Source organism: Opisthocomus hoazin, chromosome 1 (assembly GCF_030867145.1).
Source record: "Opisthocomus hoazin isolate bOpiHoa1 chromosome 1, bOpiHoa1.hap1, whole genome shotgun sequence".
In the NCBI taxonomy this organism is placed as follows: Eukaryota; Metazoa; Chordata; class Aves; order Opisthocomiformes; family Opisthocomidae; genus Opisthocomus; species Opisthocomus hoazin.
Genome location: NC_134414.1, coordinates 105,052,440 through 105,076,800, shown reverse-complemented (window position 1 = coordinate 105,076,800; position 24,361 = coordinate 105,052,440). Strand labels below are relative to the sequence as shown.

The window sequence follows — 24,361 nt, the reverse complement described above, 5'->3', positions numbered from 1 at the left end:
GTCCAATCCTCTTCAAAATAGAATCATAGAATCATAGAATGCTTTGGTTTGGAAGGGACTTTTAGAGGTCATCTAGCCCAACAACCCTGCAGTAAGCAGGGACATCTTCAACTACACCAGGTTGTTCAGAGCCCCATCCAACCTGGTCTGGAATGTTTCCAGAGATGGGGCCTCCACTACAGAATCACAGAATCACAGAGTGGTAGGGGTTGGAAGGGACCTCTGTGGGTCATCTAGTCCAAACCCCCTGCCGAAGCAGGGTCACCTACAGCAGGCTGCACAGGACCTTGTCCAGGTGGGTCTTGAATATCTCCAGAGAAGGAGACTCCACAACCTCCCTGGGCAGCCTTTTCCAGTGCTCCGTCACCCTCAGAGGGAAGAAGTTCTTCCTCATGTTCAGACGGAACTTCCTATGCTTCAGTTTGTGCCCGTTGCCCCTTGTCCTGTTGCTGGGCATCACCAAAAAGAGTTTGGCCCCATCCTCCTGACACCCACCCTTCAGATATTTCTAAGCATTTGTAAGGTCCCCTCGCAGCCTTCTCTTCAGGCTGAACAAGCCCAGCTCCCTCAGCCTCTCCTCGTAGGAGAGATGCTCTAGTCCCCTCACCATCCTCGTAGCCCTCCGCTGGACTCTCTCCAGCAGCTCCTCATCTTTCTTGAACTGGGGAGCCCAGAACTGGACAGAGTACTCCAGATGGGGCCTCACTAGGGCAGTGTAGAGGGGAAGGAGAACCTCCCTCGTCCTGCTGGCCACACTCCTCCTAATGCATCCCAGGATCCCATTAGCTTTCTTGCCAGCCAGGGCACACTGCTGGCTCATGGTCAACCTGTTGTCCACCAGGACACCCAAGTCCCTCTCCATAGAGATGCTACCTCTCTGGGCAACCCGTTCCAGCGTTTCACCACCCTCATTGTTAAAAATTTCTTCCTTATATCCAGTCTAAATCCACTCTCCTTTAGTTTAAAACCATTACTCCTTGTCCTGTCACAACAGGCCTTGTTAAAAATATTTTCCCCATCTTTCCTATAGGCCCCCTTTAAGTACTGGAAGGCTGCTATAAGGTGTCCCTGGAGCCTTCTCTTCTCCAGGCTGAACAACCTCTTCATTAACAATCTGATTGGTGGGGCAGAGCATACCATCAGCAAGTTTACTGATGATGCAAAACTGGGAGGAGTGGCTGATACACCAGAGGATTGTGCTGCCATCCAGAGGGAACTTACTAGGCTGGAGAAAAGGGCCAATGCAGAGCAACAAGGGGAAGTACAAAGTCCTACACCTGTGGAGGATCAACCCCATACACCAGTACATGTTGTGGGCCACCCAGCTTGAAAACAGCTTTGCAGAAAAGGCCCTGGGGGTCCTGGTGGACACCAAGTTGAACATGAAGGAGCAATGTTCCATTATGACAAAGAAAGACAGCTGTATCCTGGGTTGCAATAGGAGTGCTGCCAGTGGTCAAGGGAGGTGATGCTTCCTTCAACATTGGTGGGACCACCTGGAGTGCTGTGTTGAGCCTGGGGCTTCCCAGTACAAGGGAGGTGTGGAGCTACTGGAAAGAGTCCAGCTAAGGGCTGCTAAGATGATTAAGAGCATCTCTTCTGTGAGGAAAGGCTGGGAGAGCTAGGACTGTTCAGCCTGGCAAAGAGAAGGCTTGGGGGGGATCTCAGCAATGTATACAAATAGCTGAAAGGAGGGTGCAAAGAGGCCAGAGCCAGACTCTTCTCAGTGATACCCAGTGACAGGATCAGAGGCAATGGGCACGAACTGAAACACAGGCGACTCTTTCTGAACACCAGGAAGAATTTATTTACTGTGAAGATTACTGAGCACTGGCACTCAGAGAAGTTGTGGAGTTTCCATCCCTGGAGATATGAAAAACGCAACTGGACATGGTCCTGGACAACATACCACAGGTGGCTCTACTCGAGTAGAGGGGGTTAGACCAGATGACCTCTAGATGTCCCTTCCACCCTCAAAAATTCTGTGATTCTGTTATTCAATAACTTCAGCTGAAATGAAGAGATGTGTACTACAGTGCAATACATGTGGCACTCATTTATAAAAGAATAACCCTGCCAAATATCCAGAACATCCTGAAGTCTTGGTGCACGTCTCAGATTCAGTATGCCAAAATCACTCTGTTTCCTTGTTTACTATTTACTGTGACATTAGGTATGATTGCTCTGTTTTTCTTTATAAAATTATCATTATTGTTTCATGGTAAAATCCTTGCATTTTTAGCTCCCATGTCTGAGCTGACTTCATGAAACTGATTCTTATTTCTGGAAACTAAATGTTGGGTAAAAGATGTAGAAATCCAGAAGCCAAAAGCAGTTCTGACTGCTGACCTGAGTGTATATCTGCAGCAACAGCTGACTGGAAGGGAAAAGGTCTATTAGAAGAATTACAGTGGGTTGGAATATGAGGCAATCAATTATTACGCATTACTAATTACAGAGTTAGAGTTGTATGTAATGTGTAAAAGTTCTGAAAAGACAGTCCTAATTCAGTTATAGTGCTAGAAATGAGCATTAAGCTTGCCTAGACATGCGATGGGCCATACATTGGTCCTGCCTCACCAACCTAGTGGCTTTCTATGATGGTGTAACAACAAGGGTGGACAAGGGAATACCTATGGATGTCATCTATCTGGATTTTTGTAAAGCCTTTGACATGGTCCCCCACAACAGCCTTCTCTCTAAATTGGAGAGCCATGGATTTGATGGGTGGACCGTTTGGTGGATAAGGAATTGGTTGGATGGTCGCAGCCAAAGGGTAGTGGTCAACGGCTCAATGTCCAGATGGAGACCAGTGACGAGTGGAGTCCCTCAGGGGTCCGTACTGGGACCGGTGCTGTTCAATATATTTATCAATGACATGGACAGCGACATCAAGTGTACCCTCAGCAAGTTTGCAGATGACACCAAGCTGAGTGATACGGTTGAGACACCAGAAGGACGGGATGCCATCCAGAGGGACCTGGACAAGCTGGAGAGGTGGGCCTGTGTGAACCTCATGAGGTTCTACACAGCCAAGTGCAAGGTCCTGCACCTGGGTCGGGGTAATCCCCGCTATCAATACAGGCTGGGGGATGAAAGGATCGAGAGCAGCTCTGCTGAGAGGGACTTGGGGGTACTGATAGATGAAAGGCTGGACATAAGCCGGCAATGTGCACTGGCAGCCCAGAGGGCCAACCGTGTCCTGGGCTGCATCAAGAGGAGCGTGGCCAGCAGGTCGAGAGAGGTGATTCTGCCCCTCTACTCTGCTCTGGTGAGACCTCACCTGGAGTACTGCGTTCAGCTCTGGAGCCCTCAGCACAAGAAGGACATGGAACTGTTGGAGCGGGTTCAAAGGAGGGCTACAAAAATGATCTGAGGGCTGGAGCACCTCTCCTATGAGGACAGGCTGAGAGAGTTGGGCTTGTTCAGCCTGGAGAAGAGAAGGCTGCACGGAGACCTGATTGCAGCATTTCAGTACTTAAAGGGAGCCTATAGGAGAGATGGGGACAATCTTTTTAGTAGAGACCGCAGTGACAGGATGAGGGGTAATGGTTTTAAACTAAAACAGGGTAGGTTTAGGCTAGATATAAGGAAGAAATTCTTTACAATGATGGCTGTGAAACACTGGAACGAGTTGCCCAGAGAGGTAGTGAAGGCCCCATCCCTGGAAACATTCAAGACCAGGTTGGACAGGGCTCTGAGCAACCTGATCTAGTTAGTGGTGTCCCTGCTCGCTGTGGGGGGGTTGGACTAGATGACCTCTAGGGGTCCCTTCCAACCCAAAACTTTCTATGATTCTATGATTCTATGATTCTAAATATAATTCAAGCTGATGGGGTGATCAAACATTTTGATTCAATTTCTGAGTGAAAATGGAATGGAAGGTGGGAGCATCACAGCAGGTTGATGTCAGGCCCAGAATACAAGCTATTGAATCTTTATCACCCCTTTTCCTCCTCTGATGAAAAGCATTCAGGTTCCCTACTCCTAATCATTAACTGTCTCAGTTTGGAGCAGTCTGAGGTCTCAAACGCTGCCTGTTGGATAAAGCAGATGGTCTGATCAGCAAGCTCGACTATACAGGCACAAAAGAATCCTATGAGATGCCCAGAAAAAGCAAGGGAACAGTCAGTGACGTGAGTTCAGATGCCCTCAGAAACTCACAGGAATGTCTTCCGAAGTCAAGCCTGAGGAGGTCTAACATTTTGCTTGCTCATACCAAACACTTATGGTAGCAAAAACGTACGAAATAGGTGCTGTAATAGCTCAGTCCATTGTGGCTGACAAAGTCTTCACCAGTAAACTCCATTGTTACCTTTCTTGAGCAAAGTTGCAGCCTTACCATTGGGTAGATTAGTTTCCAAGTGTCCCATTTATCAAAATAACTTTTTCTTACAGTCTTTCTGAGACTGTCTTATAATTGTTGGGGATTATTTTGAAAAATAAATGTTTCTTATTGCAGACTCCTAAACCTTTACTTGAAGCATAAAAGTTGCAATAGGTAGCATTACAGGCAGTTTGAAAAGTGAGATCAGAAATTCAGAAGGAAGAGGCATAAGTTATTAAAAGTGACAATGTACAAGAAAGAGATCAAGTTAGGGAAGAAGAAAAGCAAAGCACCATGAAAGGAGGTAAAAGTTATCTTGAAAGAAAAGACTGACTTCAAGGAAGAATAAAGTTGTGCTGAAGAAACACAGTCAGTGTTTCATCTCAGATGCTCTCATCTGCTTAATCTAAATACCTGAACTTTTTAATTTCTTCTCCATGTTCCCAAAGGTAGAATTACTTTGATTAATTGTATTTGAATTATTAATTACTTCCGCAGAATTTCTGAAGAGGTGGGTGAAAGAGAAAAGATGCCCAGTAATTCTTTCCTCACTGATTTGAACACTAACAATATTGGTCTGTCTGCTACTACTGAAAATTCTTTCTACCCGTATATTTTGTTTAAAGCCCTTCATGAAGTAACCTTGAATGACACATGATTCACTATTTATGGGCCAACTTTCAAGTTGCTCCACTGGAACACTCATTTTTTTTCAAGGTACTGAAGCTAATTATTCATTTCATCATGTATTTCATTTCCTTACTGCAAAGGAAAGCCGAAGCTGATCAAGAAAAGCAGGTAAAACTCAAGCCATTTAAACTAACAGAGCTAAAGGTGGTGACAAGTCTGTAATTCACCAGAGGGGCTCTGATGATGTTCCAACCCTGGAAGCTTTTAACTCAAGCACAGGGACCAAATTTTGGTGCTATATGCCCTCAAGAAAATCATCTTTATATGGAATATATTAGAATATTTCCAAATACTAAATACGCATAAATAATTTATTTGGAACATGAAAGGAAGACAGCAAGATATTTGTTAAAGAAACGATAAAATATGTTTGTTGACTAACTGGAAGGAGAGGGCTGCAATTTTGACTTAGCTGTGAATGCAGATGCTTCCCTTTAGGAGAGCAAGGACAAATATTTATCTTACTTTTTCTGAGTTAGAAATGAAAATTATTTCTATCTTTATCTATTTCTACAGCTCCTGGGTTTGTGGTTCTACTCTTGACTACATAGAAATGTTTTTTTTTTTTCACTATTTTATTTCCTACTTATTTTCCTTTTTATCTATCTGTATGATACACTAATTTCCCGCCTTATGTTCTATAACTTTCTACCTTCTGCTTGGTATTTTTCTTCCCATGTTCTTCGCTTAGCTTCCTCTAGGAAAATCCTTTGTGCTTACTTTTCAGTGTCAGGTCCTGCTTTTGAATGACTTTCCTGATACCACCATCTGTCTTCCATTCTTCTGTCCTCACAACAACTGCCTTTCCATTTATGGTGTATGTTAAGCAAAAGACCATAGTTTACTTGTTACTCTTTTTTACATATACAAGCACTACTGATTACTTTCTGTGTATACAAGTAGCCCCACCCACACTGGCAAATGTATATATTAAATTAAAAGAAAATAAAATAAATCATGTTTTCAGAAAGATCACAATTATAATTATGCCTTTTTCCATTTGAATCCTCCTCACATCATGTATTCTGTAAGAAAGATTGACAAATCTTCTGAGAAGATTTTCTAACATGTTTGATTTCAGAGTATCATAAATAATCTACCTGTGCTATTCTGCACTAAGATATCATTAGAAACAGCATTCTTTGTGAACTGGAAATTTGATTGAGCCCAAAAGATGGATGTCCTTCAGGCACCTTCAGAAGGTGGAGTGTGTTTAAATTTGTCTGAAGGTAGAAGGCTCCATATCCCTTCAGCTATTTCACTGTCTTTGTTTTCTCCATTTTTTATTTTCCCTCCTCTAGATAATCCTAGTTTTATATTAGGAGATGTCAAAGGGAGACTATAACAGGTCAAGAACCAAAGTATTGCCGTAAGACACATTTTATTGGTGGGTTGTTTGAGTTGGAGACAGACATATGTACCCTTACATGGTCTTATTTATCCCAGAATTGTCTGTTTCCTGATGGCTGCAGCTGTGGATGGGTGGATTTGATGGCCTTTCTGTTCTTAAATGTCGAAGTTCCTCATATTTCTATATGTGGGAGAATATATTCAAATGTTATATTAGCTGTGACAAAAAGCAGTTACCCCTCTAAGTACTTACAGGATATATTGTGCACTCTCTTTCTTCCTTGTGATATACTCTCTCCTCTACTAACCAGCTTAGGCACGGGGTAAAATGCTCACCCCAAGGACCAAAATGTTACTTGTAATGTCTCACCTGGCCGATGTGCCTTTGGAACTGCCATGTTCATCACGCGCCCTCCATCCTGAGGTTTAGGGGGGGATGCAGTAAACCTGCAAATCCCCGACTCTGATGGCGTGCTTGAGGTCAGACTGTCTGTGTAGTCATTAGTCCCTGCCGTGAGCTGCTCCGACGATGTGTCTGATATGAAGCATTCTGTAATGGTGAACTTGGCATGTCTCAGCTGCTCTTCCATTTTTGCATGTTCATATGCTCTCGCTAGCTCTTCGTATGTTGAGGAGGCACTTTCTGTGGAGACCATGCTGCTTCTTGCTCGATCTAGACATCAGAAATATAAATAATGGGAGAAAGAAAATATCTGCACAATCCTTTTTGGAATAAAAGCTATGAACATGATAGTATTTCTTAATAAAATGCAAGAGTCCTTGAAATTATCAAGGTGATTTAAATGAGTCTGCTTCCCTATAAACGTCTGCACAATTTTTAGTTTAGTAACTTATTTGATAATTACAGATAATCTGAAGTGAAGTCTTATTCTGCCAGCAGCATTATGTGGCTTAGCATTAAATTTGTGTTTTAGAAGAAATAACCTTCAATACATGAAAAAGGTTAGTTTTTTTTACAAAAAATCATTTCTTTAAAAGTTAATTGCCTTAAAAATGTTAGAAACCCACAAAACAGATTTAGCAAAATGAGGAACAGCTTCTTTACATTATCTTTTTAATGCATTTCAGAAATATTTCTGTGAGGTGGTGTCTAAGTGAGAAAGAATAGTCTTTCTGTACCTGCTTCAATCTTACATCTTTTTTTTGAGAAAGCCTTGAAGACAAAGGTCAAATATAAAGGCAACGTCTCTCAGACATGGTCTCTGACTGTCTCAGACACCAGGTAAAATGCTAACTGATTTCACATGGAACAAAGGTCTTAAGAAAGCAATATTGTTTGGCAGATACAAGGCTGCAGTCATTCAGGTGTTCTTTTCAATACTGCTGAAGCTAATGGGGGCTTCATATTTGACACACAGGCTATTATGACTTAAAAGCTGTTCTTTTCTGCTGCTGAGTTTCTGGGAATATCAATATTTCTTAAACAAGTACTATTACTGAAGATGTAAATGGTTACTGATACATTAAAAAGCATTCTGGAAATGCAGCCCTCATTTCTGCAGGAACAAATCACTGTTTTGTTGCACCCATTGCACTTCTAATTCAGTGGGCTGGAAGAGCAGAAAACTTTCAAAAACTTCCTTGGGCAGAAGTCATGTTTCATCACAAGATCTGTAAAATTTCAGACATTGCTGGTGGTGTTCAATAAACAGGCACAATGTAATAGCTAATTCATAAAAATGGGACTCCAATAGCAGCCAGAGGCAACCGTGTTGTTATTGCAAATCTTTGTCTTTTTTATTGCATGCTGGGATCCTTGCATCAGTTTTCACTGTGCACATAGAACAACACTCCCGCCACTTGTAAATAGGACCATGTATTATTTAAAATGACATGTAATTCTACAATATGCTGTAACTTGCCTAAGATTTTTATTTGTAAATCACACCAACAGAATGTCTTTCCAAATTTCTGATCAACTGGAAACTCCTTCAAGGTGCAGTTGCCCAGTGCCATAGAACAGTGTTTGTAAATATGATGGCCATGCAGAGGTCCCAGTTTGGTCCGTGAAGCTCAAGACCTGCAGTTTCCCATATCCCTTGCCATGGGTAGACTATTCCAGGAAGAATCTGCTTCAACACTTACTTTAAATTTGATGAAAGTTCATTTCAGCCTAGGGTGAACTTCATGAAACCTAGATTCATCAGAAAATTTCTAACGGCCTCTAGTTAGACTATTCGTACTTAGTTACAGCTATAAGCTGCTGTGATACATTTCTCCGAGGCTCAAAAGCTACTGCTTTGTAAACCTGGAATTGCTTTGATAAGAAGTGCTAAATCCTGCCAAATGTCAACTGCATCAACTAGATTCAGAAATCTGAACTCCATATTGGAAAAGTGATCAAATGTGCACATTAGTTCAATTGATTCTTGAACACATAATTTGGCTACTTCTATTATAATGTTTCTTTGGAAATGTTAAACTTCTGATGTACTGAGATTAAACTGTCTCTATTCTTTTCCCAGAAACAAATTGGCATAATAGAGCTACTTCTTGGCACAAGAAAACCTTTCTTGAGCATGATCTAACGTTTGCTATCGCTTACATAAATCACTGTGTGTTCAAGGACAAACACAGTGTAGGAAAGTACCCATGTTAATACATAGATTATGATGTCTGGTTACAAAATTGCATGTAGTTTGTCTGTTAAATAACATAGCAAATTGAATCCTCTGCCCTTTGCCACGCACACTGAAAAATACCCTCGGGTGACAAAATGTTGGAACACATGTAAGTGCACCTGAAATCTGGAATGCCTACAAAAAGGGTTTCTGACACAACATTTACTATTTATATCTGTATTTGCATAACTATTAGAGTTAATTGGTAAAGTCTTATGATAAATCTACCTGAAGAAATCAGGGTGAAGTTTGTCAGCTGGCTAGAGGTTTCTTTTGAGTGCTGTTACCCTATGGAGACAACATAGCGGTCTTGAAGTTTAAGAGGATGAACTGTGAAAACATGAGAACTCGAATCTATAAACTGCTGGATGGAAGTGAAGTCAGGTGCTTGTTCTTATAGACAGAACAGAAACAGTCATACTGGTCTTGAGGGTGAAAGGCAAGAAATACCTACTGCTTTGCAGCCGTAACACATAGCTTTTTCACATGCCAAACACTTTTCCCGTAAAATCAGGATACAATTCCTTCTGAAGAGGGCAGACTAAGCCTGGATTCACTTCTGTCTAGCATACCTTTGGATCGTATTTAACCTTTCTTCATATTTAACCTTCATTATCTTTGCTTTGTGACTATTCTTCTGCTTAATCATTTACTCATTTGTTTGCTTTTTTTTGTCACTTGTTCAGTGTAGTGCAGCGGAGAAAGCTTTTTTTTTCAGTTACAACTGCATTTGTAATGTGAAGATATCAAGAAGAGACAAAGACTGCAGACAGAATATGTATTCAGTTTCTCCCCACTTATCATCTAGAGGAGTAAAATCTATGCTGTTTCTTAGGAATATCAGAGCTAGCTGCTGCAGTATTCAGTGATACAAATGGATTTTGACTTGGACTCTAATTCTACATTTTTCCCTCTTATTTTTTCAGCTTAGAATAAACCCTATGAACATATTACATGAATGAGAAAAGGAAAATACTAACCTTAACGTAGCTTGAACCTTAAAACCATTCTACCTATGACTCAGGTGTATTCTTGGTTGCTAATACTGCCCCTTCCTGGTCAATGCCGTTTCATGTAGCAAATTTTCCTGCTTTTTCCTTCAGATACAGGAAGTATAGTGCTTCAGGTACAGAAAAGATTACCACCATATCATTCAAAGGACTCCAGTATGTGTGTGCAGCATGAGAAACCATGGTACAATATTTGTTATCATTAGAACTATATGCATTTGTGGCACCCCTTATAAATAGCCTAAAGAAAAACGCCCTAGCAAGGAAAAAATAATGCTACCTAAGCACCAAATAAAGTACATCAAGGCGAAAGGAGGTTACTGCAGCTCTTGCTGTCCCTTTTTGGCAGCGCAGCCCTGCAGAGAGCCCCTTACCTGTGTCCTGTGAGGGGCTGACGCTGTAGCTGTCGCTTTCCTTGTCCACTGATCCTGCTGGCCTGGGGGTGGGCAGCCTCCAGTCTGTGGTGAGGGTGTGCGCTGATATGGTGGGGTGAGGTCTGTTGAGAGTCCACTGACTAGCGTAGCGGTTGCGAGCTGTGGGTCCAGTTTTGGCACTCCTCCTTGTGGTAGGATCTGCGAAGGATAACAGAGAGGATCTTTGCCACTGGACTCTTGAATTGCTAAGGAAACAAGCCCTGTCAGAAGTGGATGGCCACTGAAATCAGGTTGGCTAAAAAAAACCGCAAAACATTCTTTGTGGGAAAAAAGATAAACAGTGAAAATGCTGTTCATTACCAAGCTGCTAAAGTTTTTTTGCAGCACCTCTTTCTGATGAAACCATACATTTTAAAAGGTTGCAACGGAAGAGCTGAGAGCCCCACCAATCTCCTGTTGACACATTCATTATGCCTTTATTCCAACAGAAGAAGGTCTCCAGTACCAAAAACCACTTTGAGATGTTAAAGAGCACAAGGCAAGTAGATCTGGTTGGGGATTTCACACCACATCTCAAGTGAAGTCTAAGGCAAATTATCAGCGTGGATGTGTCCTCAGAAACACCCACTCCAGGTACCTGCTCTCAGTTTGTAAAAACAAGTGGTCAGAAATGTGGTGATATAATTTCCTATTCTGGACATTTTACTAGTACTTTTACTATAGTATGGTATTAATCAGTTACAGAGTCCCTATTTTTTTTAGTAAGTAGCCAAGACATAAAACATAACCTGTAAAAGTGCTATCAGAGCTTCAGCAGGAACAGCTCATAAAGATTTGACTGTTTAAAAAAAAAAAGTAAATCAATACAGTTTCTTAAACTTTAAAAATCATCTGCTACTTGTTTAAGGTCAGTTATTTTTTTTCATTGTCCTAGAGGTAATATGGTGACCAAGGGAGTAAAAGTGAACTATCTGCCAAAACTGACGTCCTTGATTTTGTTAATAAATAGTTCTTCAGTAAAAGAGAGGCTTGTTCTCCCTAACAATACAAGTGGAACAGAAAAATCATTATGTGGCAAACAGAAAGTGACTAAATCAGCACTGAAGGATTTATCTTCCAAGCTTCTGAAAAGATATTACTAACAATAGAGAGAAAGGGTATTAGAAATGAAAAATTCAAATCTATTCAAATGTTCTTTGACATTCAAATAGCGAAGCTGTCAGTCTTTGAGGTAAGAAACTTTAGCAGAAGCAATTTAAAGAAAAAACAATACCCAGATAATGACTCTGAGCATTGCTTCTGTGTAAGCGTTCCCAGTAAGAATTTGTATTCTGCTGCTTCAGAGAAACAAGGTATTTATTTACAAGTACCAGCTATGGTCTGATCCTTCTCCTGTTTCACATCTTCCCCCTACAGCAGTGGAAAAACATGAACTGGATGCAATTGATAGTGCCGGTAGGGCAACACATAGCTGCCTCACATGGATAACATCCAAAAACGCACTTGGCATGACGTGACCAGCCTGTCAGTATAAACCACCGCTTGTACCAGCTATGGAAAGTTGGCACACGGCTGTCGCGTAGCCAGAAGTGAGTCTCATGCCTGCTTTGACAGAACACATGCAGGACAGGAGAGTGCTCCTTGGTCTGGAGAAGAGAAGGATCAGGGGATCTCATCAATGTGTAAATACCTGAAGGGAAGGTGCAACGAGGAGAGAGCCAGCCTCTTTTTGGTGGTGCCCAGTGACAGACCAGAGGCAATGGCCACAAGGTGAAACATGGGAGCTTCTCTATGAACATCAGGAAACACTTTACTGTGAGGGTGGCTGAGTACTGGCACAGGTTGCCCAGAGAGGTGGTGGAGTCTCCATCCTTGGAGATATTCAGAAGTCATCTGGGTATGGCCCTGGGCAACTGGATCTAGCTGACCTTGCTATAAGCAGGGAGGTTGGACTAGGCAGTGTCCAGACGTCCCTTCCAACCTCAACTGTTCTCCGATCCCGTGACTCAGTAGGCTTTTGTCAGCAATTTCGAGGAGGCAGGAGAGCCTGCTGCCAGCGCGCAGAAGGTCATTGCTCATCCTGCTGAGCATGTGCTGAGCAGTAGCTCTGCACCAGCTGTGCTGTGCCTGCATAAGGGACTCTGTAGCTCAGAAGCAGCAAGCTCCAGAGCTGCCAGTGTGATGGAAAACAGAGCACATCTGGTGCCCCGGTTGTTAAGCCAGCTCTGCTGTCATATGCTGAAACATAACTGTAGAAAGTTGAGGCGAGCAAGTCAAAGGTTCACGGAGCGTACCTCTTTCATAAATAAATATACAAGAACTAGAGAAGAACTTAAAAAGTACTGTAAGAGAATATTTGCCAATCAGTGATTGTAAGTCTGCTCAGACGGGAGCATCCATAATCTCTGAACCGCCCAACTGGGCACTGCTCCCCTCTTCACAGAGAAGGCTGCAGGTCTAGACAAAAGCTCATAGCCTAGGCTCTATCAAAGCTATATTAGTGCCTTAAATGCAGAGAGCACTATCTAAAAGCCTTTGACCCAGCCCTGTGCACTGCTGCAATCAGATCTTTACTACATAATAAAAGTGATGGTGGATTTCTATTTTTAAAACTGGGCTGGACACAGATCATACTCATATATGAGTTAAATCCAAGTTTAATTTGGAGGAGATCTCTCCTGGTCTTCAGTGGAATGAAGTACGTAACTGCACACAAAAAAGGGATCAGGTGTAGAAGGTGCTGGTGCTATAAAATGCTGTGCTATGATACAAGCGTGCAACTTTGGGATGGTCCCTCTTCCCTTATTAGAAAAGGCAGGGTTGGAAAACAATGGAAAGTCCATTATTTACTCAGATGATCTTGATCTGCCAACATGATAAGAATTATACATTTTTTTTCTTAGTGAGTATACTAGACAGCATGCACGTGAACTAAAGGAGTGAGACAACAGTGGTATCAGAAAGAAAAAAAAGTGTTGTATCTTGACACTGAATTCAAATGCCATGACTCTTCATAGATGAAAAATGGTGGTACTAATCTAGTCCTCAAGAAATTACTTACCGTATCTCAAAACTGCCAGAGTTAGAAAACCAGCAACATCATGACTAGAACAGCTATTGTCTATAAAGGCTGGGGTAGAAATGGAGATCAAATGAAGATTTTTCAAATAATTTGCATTCTAGCAACTGAGCTTTCAGCATTTATGTTCACCAAACTCACCAAGTAAACAGCTTCTGAAAAGGTCGGGGGATAGAAATAATCCAAGAGATTTTAGAAATGGCACACTGCGAGTGAACTACACTTTGGTAATATTCCTAACTCATAAGTATTCCTTCAATCTAGTGATTTTCTTTTCCATTTACATAGCTATGGAACACATTCATGAGAGAAATAAGAAGAATGGATTGCAGCAGTGTATTAATTTATGATAGTATTATAATCACTATAACAATAACTCAGCACGAATATATCTGGGAAAAGTAATTTACCATAATAACTAAAACTGGAAATACAACTTTTTCAGAAAAGCAATAATCAGAAATGTGTTTCTTGCCTGATGGAGAGGTAAAGAGGGAAGATGTATTTTGAAATACAATAAAGATTGATCACAGAGAAAAAAATATATTAGACACTAAAAGCCATTAAGCTAATTTACCCAATACATTCTAGAAATTAAAATCAGTATGCATTTGGTTTAATGAAAGCCAGGTATGAATTATTTCAAATTACTCTACATTTCAGATGCATATGCATTTTTTACCATTTTGAATCACTAAATGCTATTGTATGAGAAGTGTTCTCCGCTGACCTAAATAAATTTCTGTCAGCTTTCACACTGAAGAAAAAGAACAATGAGGATGTAAATACAGGAGCACTGTACTTATTTTCTTATAGCTTTCTCCTCTCCAGATAACGTATTCTCTTATATGCTTACTCGTTCCTGGCCGGGCATCAGAAACATCCACCAGTGGTCCTGTGGCTTGTGACACAGACTGGTAATGTACTGTGTGGGTGACAGTCAGTGACTTCTGCTTAGACGTCTCTCCAAAATCAGCATCAGTGAGCAGAACCGTTGATCTGTCATCTGTAAGTAAAAACACCCATGAGAGAATGAGTAATGAATTTTGGGTTTGCCTTCATAAGAGCTTTACAACAAGTCTTCAGACTTATTTTCAGCTGGGCCGTGGCAGCTCCCTCTTCTCTGCAGGACTGAAGATGGCTTTGAGGTGTGTAGCACAGCTTGGGATCCTCTGGGTTCAAACTCAAAGTTCATACAAAACTAAAGAATAAGTGTAATTTTCATGTCTGTCTTTATGATTTCATCTTAGACATGTGCAACTGAGACAGACTATAACATATCCTTCCAAAAACTAATTCGTGTGTAATTATTCTTGGCTGGCCCTAATTCCTTCTTCCCTATCTTTTGAACATTGCCCTCTCCCCCTTCATTTTCAGAGGGCTCAGATGAGCTTTTCAACTATATATTCAATTTATCTGTTTTTAGTAACAGGATTAGTAATGTCCTCTGTAAAATCACCCATATCTTGCCAAATGGAGGGTGTTAGGTAATGTTTCTAACTAACCTTCTACCAGTCAGTTTTTTCTCCAGATACAGAATATTGTGGAAGGGATGGCCATGACCCAAAACTGTTCCTAAGTAGCTGCTTATTTTTAAGCACGCGAGTACTTTAGTGAAGACAGTGGACGTACATTTGCAGGGCAGCTAAGTATCCTTAAATCTAGTGTTTTGCTGTTCTGGAAGCTAAGGGCGAAGTCCTATCAGCTCTCTCTGCACAAAACCTTGCTACTTTAGATTTGTAAAAGAAGCTTTGGGGAGCTTTATGTGAGTCATATAAGTTTCTCCAAAGACAGTTACTCCAGCTGGCAACTGGCTTTCCTGCAGCTGCAAAGAAAGGTGCGAGGCGAAGCCTGACCTTGGGAAGGACTGGAAGAAAGCAGGTGATCACTGACCCTTACTGCTGTATGGTTCTGCTTCTTATTGCTTCTCTGTCGAGTAGGATATATTCACCAAATTTCTACACAGACCTTGAGCCCTGCAGAAAGCCAGTGCTATGCAGCACTTCTTTCTTCAGTTTTGATCTCTGTATTGTATTTCTTTTGCTCCAAAGAGGAATCTGGTTCACTTGATCATGGGAGGTGTAACAACTATAAATCTTCCATTGACTTTGTGCTTGCAGAACTCTTTGCATGCTATCAGACTTTCTTTTGCATTCTTTACAGTCTTTTTATCCACTCGTAATAGCAATAAAAGCCACAAGAAGTTCCTGCTGTGCTATGCTATATAGCTTTGTAATGTATTTCTAAGGGGACTGCCAGCAGTGGGTCTTCTGTGCATTTACTAGTCAGCAGAGGTTAATCCACTTCTTCTAAACTTTCCTGTTTTTTGTTTTTTTTTGTCTTGAGGCGAACAGTTTTGCACAATAGCATAACTAGCATTTTTTACCCAAAGAAGGACGTAAATAGAATAAGCATTATGAAACCAAGTTACTCTGGCAAAACATGAGCTCTTATTCAGGTTAGGAATAAAGCCTCTTGGCAGTAAACTATGTCAAATACTGCCAAAGTGCCTGCTTGTTCTGCGTGCTGTGTGGAGAGCTGGCTGTTACCAAGGAATTGATCGTGTTGCTACAGTTAAGGCACTAATGGTACTTCCACTATAACCCCTTATTGCTCAGCAACTATAACTCAAAAGCAAAAACCCTCTTTAGGATGAAGCCTGGCACAAGAGACTGCATCGAGAGGCAAACTTTGGGAAGCTCAAATGAGATTGAAAAGTGTCTATATTTCAGGTGAAGCATAGTTCTCGTTTTCAAACCTGCAGCACAAACAGCGAAATGCCCTCTGAGGCCACCCTCCAATGCCAGACTGACAGCGAGTGTCACAGGGTGCAGGGCTAAAGCAGGTTCTCCCTCCCCAGTGCAGGCGTGGACAGAAGATGCAGAGATGCTGCTCCCAGCTTACGGAATTTTCTTCTCCGGCCAAAGCATCCCTGGGATGCTGTTACATTCTCAGCCATCACAAGATTCTTCGACACAGATTTTGGTCCAAAAAAGTTAGAAGTCTGACAAGATCAGTCATCGTGGAGCATCTTACCACAGCGTGTGCCCATACAGTCACAAGATCAGGTCGTATTTTTATTCTGTCAAGATTTCAGAAAACTTGTGTGTAAACTATTTGGAAAAAAAACCCAACACCAAAAAATTCTGCTTTTTGTGACACTTCAGCTATGTGCCAGTCACATGAGAAATCTTGTTTTCTGCTGTGTGGAACAGTTTAGATTCAAATTTCGCATAGACGCACAAAAGCTGAAATGTGATCAAAGTGTTGAAATATCATGTGCTATGAACAGGTGGATACAATATGCAAAGTGTAAGGTTTAGAAGTTCACTGTTGCAAATCTTTAAATACTGATATTGCATTTGCAAAATTCCATTTTCCTTATAAGTAATGCCAGTGATCCAACTGTATAGTCAAAGCCAAAAGAGAAATCAAAATGAAAATCATAAAACTGCCAGTCTTCATTTACATTTTCTTCAAGTGGCTCTTTCCACCAGCTTCATTTTCCTAATGTCCTGCATTATTATAAATACTGTACTGAGATTACTTGAAGTGGAAAATGATTCAAAGGGGAGAAAAAAACCCCAGTTTTAAAATGTGGCAATTTCTTGGTAGCTCTTTTTTCTTTATGCAGTGGGGAATAGGTGTGGAATAAAGGGAGTCCGCCTAAAGTGCCTGGTACATTAGCGAGTGAAAACAAGCCCAACAGGAGTTTACCAATGGTCTCCATTGTGTCCCTCTCCTCAATCAGAAGCTGTGCTCTGGGAATGTCTATGTGCATCCTCAGTGTTTGCTGCTGCTTATTAAGTGTATCTGATGTCCTGGTGTTCTTGCTAAAAACAAAAGAGAAGTGAACACATTAACATTCAGCCCAAATGAAAAGATACTTGCAAACTTTCTCATTTTAAATCTGTCCAGATCAAACAAAAAATAATATAACCATAATCAGCAAAATACTCATGTATCTTATTTTCCCCTCTTCAGAACAAGTGCATAGTATTAATTTATTGCACATGACAAGCAGTTACATGAATGCACAGTACTGAGGGATTTGGTCTATTCTTTACCAGTAGGGATCTCCTGAACATTTCATATAGTTTTCTTGAAATGTTGTCATATCATGAAATTAGTAAAAACACTTCATGAGATGTACGTTTTCTTTCATTCCTCATGAATATGAGTAAAGAAACACAGAGCCAATGAAACAGATTGATAGGAAAATGAGGTCTTGAGTAATTCCTAGTTATTTTTAAAATTTTCATTATCTTTCATTACATAAATTCCAAATATCACTGGAACTGATAAATGAAAAAGCAAATTAATAACTAGGGATTCCATTAATAAATTGCATAAAGTAAATATATGTTGTAGTCCCAATGATGTTCCAAGACTAAAATTGCAAATCTTGTTTACATTCATGGATTATTTCTAATTGATTGATGCGATATTCTAAAAAAGAACATAAAACAATTATTCTATCATCATGCAAATTGAAACAATTTCATTCTGAAATTTGTGTACCAGAAAATGACTTCTGAAATGAGCTGTCTACCAAAAGCAAATGAAAATGGATAGTTAAACTGTGTGTTACAATCATTTCTAGTACAGAGCTTGCACCAAGAAGCCTTCAGACTGCACTAAAAACCCAGGAACTTTTTGCCCTTGTAGATGTAATTACTCTTTGGAGGAGAGGAAATATTTGTAAATGCTTCTTTACGCAGGGAGGCTGAGGAAAGTTAAGACAAATCAGCTGTAGTTTGATCCAAGTGCTCACACTTCAAAGAGCTTTAAAATCCAAGTGGAGGCTCATTTTCTGGTCTAAAATAGCTGTAGATCACTTGGTTTAATTCTCCTTTGGCAGTGAATGATTGTTGTTAATGGAATCGGCAGAGGACTTTCAAGCTACCTGATGTAAGTTCACTTCTTCCCTGAGTGCGGGCCTCCACACAGGAGAAGAATGCATGTGTGGTGAGCCCACACCTCTAGACAATTTGCCTTAACTTTCTGCTGTGTCTCCACGTGAGCAAGACCTAACTATTTCAGGTTTAGGGGTTCTCCTAGAGTCCTTTTTAGGAGGCATTTCCTCGTCACGTGGTCAGGGATTCTGCTCCAAATCCAAGAGTGAAATCCACAAGGCACACACCCCTCTGGCTGATTCTCACCTTCTGACTTTCCCTGCTCTTGTGGTCCCCAGCTCTAATACTATCCATGCATCTCAAACTTTAACATCTCTGCCTTTACCTGGGTGGTTAGGTGGTACTGTTATAATCAGGTACAGATGGATAGCTGAAACAAATTCAAACAGGCTACAACTGGTGCCTCATTTAATCATTATGGAAGCAAAATATCTGGAGAGCTACCCAAAGTTTGCCAGAATTTTCTCTATATATAATCAGTGGAGAACAGTAGGCACAATGTCTTATTAAGCACATAAATTTTCAAAGACAGTTAGGATCCTAAAATTCAGATAAAGTCCACACTGATGTTCTCAAAGTCTCTGCGAATTCTCTGCATGGATTAGATGTCACTCTCCTATTGTTTTCCACTCAAGTTGCTGAAATGTTAAGAGAATCAGAGACTAATACATCATCTGCATGCCAGGTATACTTGAATACATGCCTTTGAGGAGTCAGACTACTTTGGGCTTGTCCAAGACCATAGAGCAAAATCTGTGATCAAATAGGAAACTGAATTTCTGAGGCCTGATTTCAATTAATAATAATCCAATAGTTATAGCATTCATGCAATCAGATACATCTAGAATCTGTGCAATACATAAATGAGTCTAATAAATGCATTGTTGAACCCCTCCTCCGCTCACCAGAGACACAGGAGATTAAGGGATCAGATCAGACATATTCCTCGGAGAACGCAGACCCCAGAATCCCAGTGAGAGCTAGAAGCTCATCTGAAGTACGAACACTCTACATTGCTACTACAGCAAAGTACTCAGCCACACAGAAAGTATTCTCAGGACCACAGGGAGCAGGAGGAGAGTTTCCCAAGCTTGCAGTTATATTGCTCACCTGCCAAGAGAGAATTCTGAATCCCATTCTTGGCTCCAGGGACAGCTTTATGCAAAATACGTGGAGGGTCCTTCAAGCCAGAACTGGAACTCAGTCCTCTCTATATTCAGGACAATTACTTACTATGCTTGAGAGTTATGCCTTGTTTCATGTGATCTCTCTCCTCCACCTTACTGGTCTGATTTATTCTCCTGTATGCAGCAGCATGGTGACATGGAGCATCCAAACACAGAAGAGGCAATTGGCAGTAGCAAGAGGGTTGCTGCTGATTAGCATGCTCTCTCTTTCTGGCTCAAGAAATTTTGAATTATTTTCTGCAGACCACAACAGCTCAACTTTCAGGTTCTAAAAATCTAAAATGACAGCACCAATTAAGTCCTCTAGGACTTGGCAGCGAAGAAAAGATTTTTAGGACTGCAAATTTGAAGTTTGGTGCCCAAGTATTTTCTAACCTATGAAAATTCAGGCATCAAAGTATTATAACAGTCTGGTGGATGAGGAATCCAATGATTAATTCTTTAAAGTGAGAAAATGTATCTACCTATATTTTCCGCAACCTCCAGATATAAAATTCCCAAACTTAAAAATGTGCGATGACTACTCTTTATCTGTCAGACTTTATAAGGATCTGTGTATAACAATTCTTTCCCTCCAGTTCAATAATTCTCTGAGCTCCAAACTGTTAGAGGCTGGGAGACTGTCTGGGGAACGAGTCTGTATGCATTAGCTGTAGTCTTTTACTCTACAAAGATGACTGTTATTTGGCCACTATGAAAGGCAGATACTTGGGTACGTGGACCTTTGGGTCTGAATGAGTACAGCTTTTATGTACGGTCTGTGGATAAATGGGCCTTTTTCCAGAGGAAGTACAATGTATAGAGTATTTTGAAAGAGTGTGCATAGTTAAAAGAATATTGCCTTTTAAATATTCTTTCTGAATCTTCAATTAAAAAATACTTACTTGAGGAACTGAAAATATCTTTATGCACAGGAGAGGGTTAAACCTATCAAGCTAGTTACGTAAAAGGATTAAATATGGTGCCTTGTAAACTCAAAGTCATTCTGGGTCCTTGGCAGAGAGTCAGGCTACCTCACAGTTTCCTGATGTCTAAGCTGGTTGTTGTAAAAACATATGGAAAACTAAATCTTGTAAGTAATTAGCCTGACAGAGGGAGAAAGGATTCCTCACTTTGTGTTCAAAATCACAGCATCAGAGAACCACAGAACATTAGGGGCTGGAAGGGACTTCTGTGGGTCATCTAGTCCAACCCCCCTGCTGAAGCAGGGTTACCTAGAGCAGGCTGCATGGGACGTTGTCCAGATGGGGCTTGAATATCTCCAGAGAAGGAGACTCCACAACCTCTCTGGGCAACCTGTTCCAGTGCTCAGTCAGAAAATTAGTAGACTCAGTCAATTGCTATACTGATTCACAGTGAACTCTTACAAAGAAGTTGACTGGACCGACACTTTCACCCAAAACAAACATAAAAAAGCTGTGATTGTACAGCAGCAGGGATTTTTATTTGCAAGTTTGAGGTATCAGCAACCAGTTGTGCAGCTCCCCTTAAACTGCTAACTTCTGCGGCTTACAGTGCTCCCCAGACATTTGATTTACACAGTCAAAGCCGGTGGCTTTCAAAGCAAGGACTAAAGCTCCATTCTTAATCTGCTTTACACACGCTCATAAAGATCTCCTCAAAGGGAAAGATACACAAAGGTCTCTCCATCTCTCACACCTTCCTACCAAGCAGGGAATCATCTTTTCTGCTCTCTGTCCAATACTTAAACAGCAAAGCACAACCCACGGCATAGCCTCTGTCTTGATATTTGCATCATAGCAGGTTTGGGTGACATTTAAAAGATCCAAAATATCAGGAGCTTTCTAACATATGACTATCACTTTGGAAAGGACTTATTATCCTTTGATTATCAACAAGCTAAATCTTCAGGGACTTCTAGTGATGGTTGGTAGCTCGGATTTCGGTTGGAGGTATATGACAGATTTAACACAAATGACAGAGCATTTAGCCTGTAGAAAGCAAGCTGCCCAAAACAGCATCACTTTGAACGCTCCAAGCTATTAACATGTTTGCAAATGTAGGTCTATATGCCTTACTTACTCTAAAGTCCTCTTTTGCCTTGGTTCACACTTTTAGAAGAGAAACAAAATATGACTTTTTAAGGAAAATAACATTATTTGCTAATAAATGAGATGGGAGAAACTGACTTGATGATCATACTTCAATACTGGTGAAAGAAAAAGCAAAAAGAAATGGTGGCAGATGAGTTATCTAGAAAAACAGCTCTGAAATAAAGGCTAGGAAGGGACCTGACTGCTCTCTGAGTGCATCTGGCAGGGAGGGCAAAAGAACTTCTTCAGTTTGAAGGTCTACACTGGTAGAGGGAAAAATGGGTCTAAACTTGGCACTTATGTTGGCAGTCTGATAAAGTTTTGAAAGTGTCAGAGGAGTGAGACTCTGAAATGGCCTGGCACAGGTGGCAACAAGACTAGTGAAGCTAACCAGGGTTAAGGCAGAGGTTTACTAGTTTTGCAGAGGTGCTATGTGTGGTTGTCACTGGGACTGAATATCTTTACCCAGGAGTTTCAGGTAGTCCATGATGGGTCTCTTTAGGGTACAGACTTGCTGCATATGCTAATCTGTGCTGTTTTCTGCAACACTGAAAAATATCAGAGCATATCTTCCTAAAGTTGCTTAAACCTGCAATCTGCTGCTAGCAGGGGTTTCTAACTGGCAGATAGGAAGGGTATGACCTGACCTGCATGACCAGTCTTGTTAACATCAGTGGGACTATTCAGATGCATTTGCAGACTGATGGTGTAGAGCTGAGTTTACACTAAAACCATCTGTCACCATGTCTTGGGTAAGTATATTCTTACAATAAAAAGTGAAGTTTGTCATGGGTGAGGAATTTTAGAGTACGCTTCATTTGGTAAAATATCTATGACATTGTGAAATTTGTTGCTTAAAAATAAAAAGATTTTCTGGCAAACCAAAACTTATTTGAACTTAAAAATAATCCCTTGGTGATCCCACTTTCAAATACATGCAGCAGTTTTAAAGTTCAATATTTTCCCCAGACAATACAATAAACAATGAAGATATGAAATTTCCATCTTTGAAAGAATTGTGGTGCCAGAATCGTCATTCTGTTACAATTCAACAACTGAATTAGACTTCTGGATGTTGAGCTGATGGAACAGAACTGAAAAATAATAAATAGATTTACCTGCTCTTCTATGCCTTTGGGTATAAGTAGCTAGCAATAGTGAATTATATAAATACAACTGTAAAGTTTAGAGATATTCGCATCCAGGCACATACTGCCTTCAAGCAGACGACCTCTGAAGAGCAATTACTTAGGTACATATTATGAAAATGTTTTTTCTGAATATGAAATGTGTCCAAACTGACCTATATAGCTTCTATAATTTAATTTACTAACAAAAGAGTTCTCAGTTTTTTACCATTGTATTCCCTCACAGATACTGTGCACAAATAGTCTTTTTTCTCCCATTGCTAACCAACAATGCACCCTAGTTGTTAACAAACCATCAAAAGGATTTAAGAATAGAAGATTTACTTCTCCGATTGCCCTATAAGAAGTTTTAAATATGATGCCATAGTTGACAGACATTTTTCAATTTAAAAACATTAAATCTATTCTTACCTCATAAGCATTTCAGCCAAACTCTTTGCATCTAGAGAAAAACAGAAGAAATGTCATCACGAATGAAAATCTATTTGACAGATGGGTTATTAGGAAGTAAGTGATTTGAATCAGCCATGTGTAAGACTGTCGTTGTTTCTCAGATTAGTGGCAAGAATGAAATAATCTCTAAAAGTCTCTACTTTTGCTGAAACTGCATTTCTGCCTCGGACACCCCTGTTTAGCTCCTCAATAGCACCAAAGATGCTTAGAGAAGTACAAGCTACCATTGGCTTAACTAGAAAAAGCTACAGAAATTTATTAGATATAGGAACGCTTCAACAAAGAATGGGGATCTCTGTTCCTTCATGCGAAGGTCAGCAAGTGAACATTAGAGGAAGCAAGCAAAGGTGAGAAGACAGAAATGTTGACATCCATCTCTGGGCAGGAGCCAAACCCAAGCTGGATGAGCAGTTGCCAGCCTGCCATTTCCAAACCAAACCTGACTATGTCGGGGTCTCAGCAAGGGGGGTCTCCAAGGAAACAACTTGGTTGGTCGCCCTCAAACGTGTTTTTCCACTAACAATAATTCAAAACTACTACTGGGCCTTCAGAGGGCAGCCTATACACAAAACAGGAGATAGCTTATGCCCACATGGACCAGCCCTGTCAAATGAGGTCCTGCTGAAGGAGAAATAGTCCTCCTGTCATTGCTGTTACTATTAGCATAAGATCCTTTGGGAATATAATTATTCTGGTATTCATCAGATCAAAAGACACAGCTGAAGGTTGGTTCACCCAGTGTTCTTCAGGTAGCTTTCTGTAAAACTTTATCAACATAATATAATAATTCCTGTAGTATTACTCAGCAAAAGTAGACAGCTACGCTTTGTTCTCCTGCAGTCTGCCACTAAACAAACTCACTTGAAAATGCTGACTCTAGAGTCCTTGAGTATATCACATAGCAACAAAGCAGCCTTTTGTGCAACCAAGTGAAGTAAATCTGAGAAGAAAACAATTCCAAGCTTCAAGTCTTCAAGAAACTGTCCTATTATGTGAAACTTTAAATTTCTTTTTATCTGCTGCTTCTAAAAGTACAAGGACCTGCCAAGACATTTACTGAATTTGTCTCTGTTTTCTCCATCTGACCTTTTTTATTCCTTAACCACCTTTTGGGTCTCCTACACCTACAAC

At 40.7% G+C, this 24,361-nt stretch overlaps 1 protein-coding gene across 4 annotated transcripts in view; it reads right to left on the bottom strand.

Annotated features, from left to right (window-relative positions):
- The window catches only part of DSCAM (DS cell adhesion molecule), a 509,926-nt gene that overhangs the window by 17,244 nt on the left and 468,321 nt on the right, over window positions 1–24,361 (bottom strand). For all 4 annotated transcript variants that reach the window (XM_075431726.1, XM_075431749.1, XM_075431732.1 and 1 more), the window contains exons 28-32: window positions 23,189–23,219; window positions 17,190–17,305; window positions 14,329–14,478; window positions 10,394–10,591; window positions 6,738–7,040 (exon numbers count right to left, since the gene is read on the bottom strand). In XM_075431726.1, the coding sequence (XP_075287841.1) occupies window positions 6,738–7,040; window positions 10,394–10,591; window positions 14,329–14,478; window positions 17,190–17,305; window positions 23,189–23,219 (798 nt within the window). The remainder of the gene's footprint in view (window positions 1–6,737; window positions 7,041–10,393; window positions 10,592–14,328; window positions 14,479–17,189; window positions 17,306–23,188; window positions 23,220–24,361) is intronic.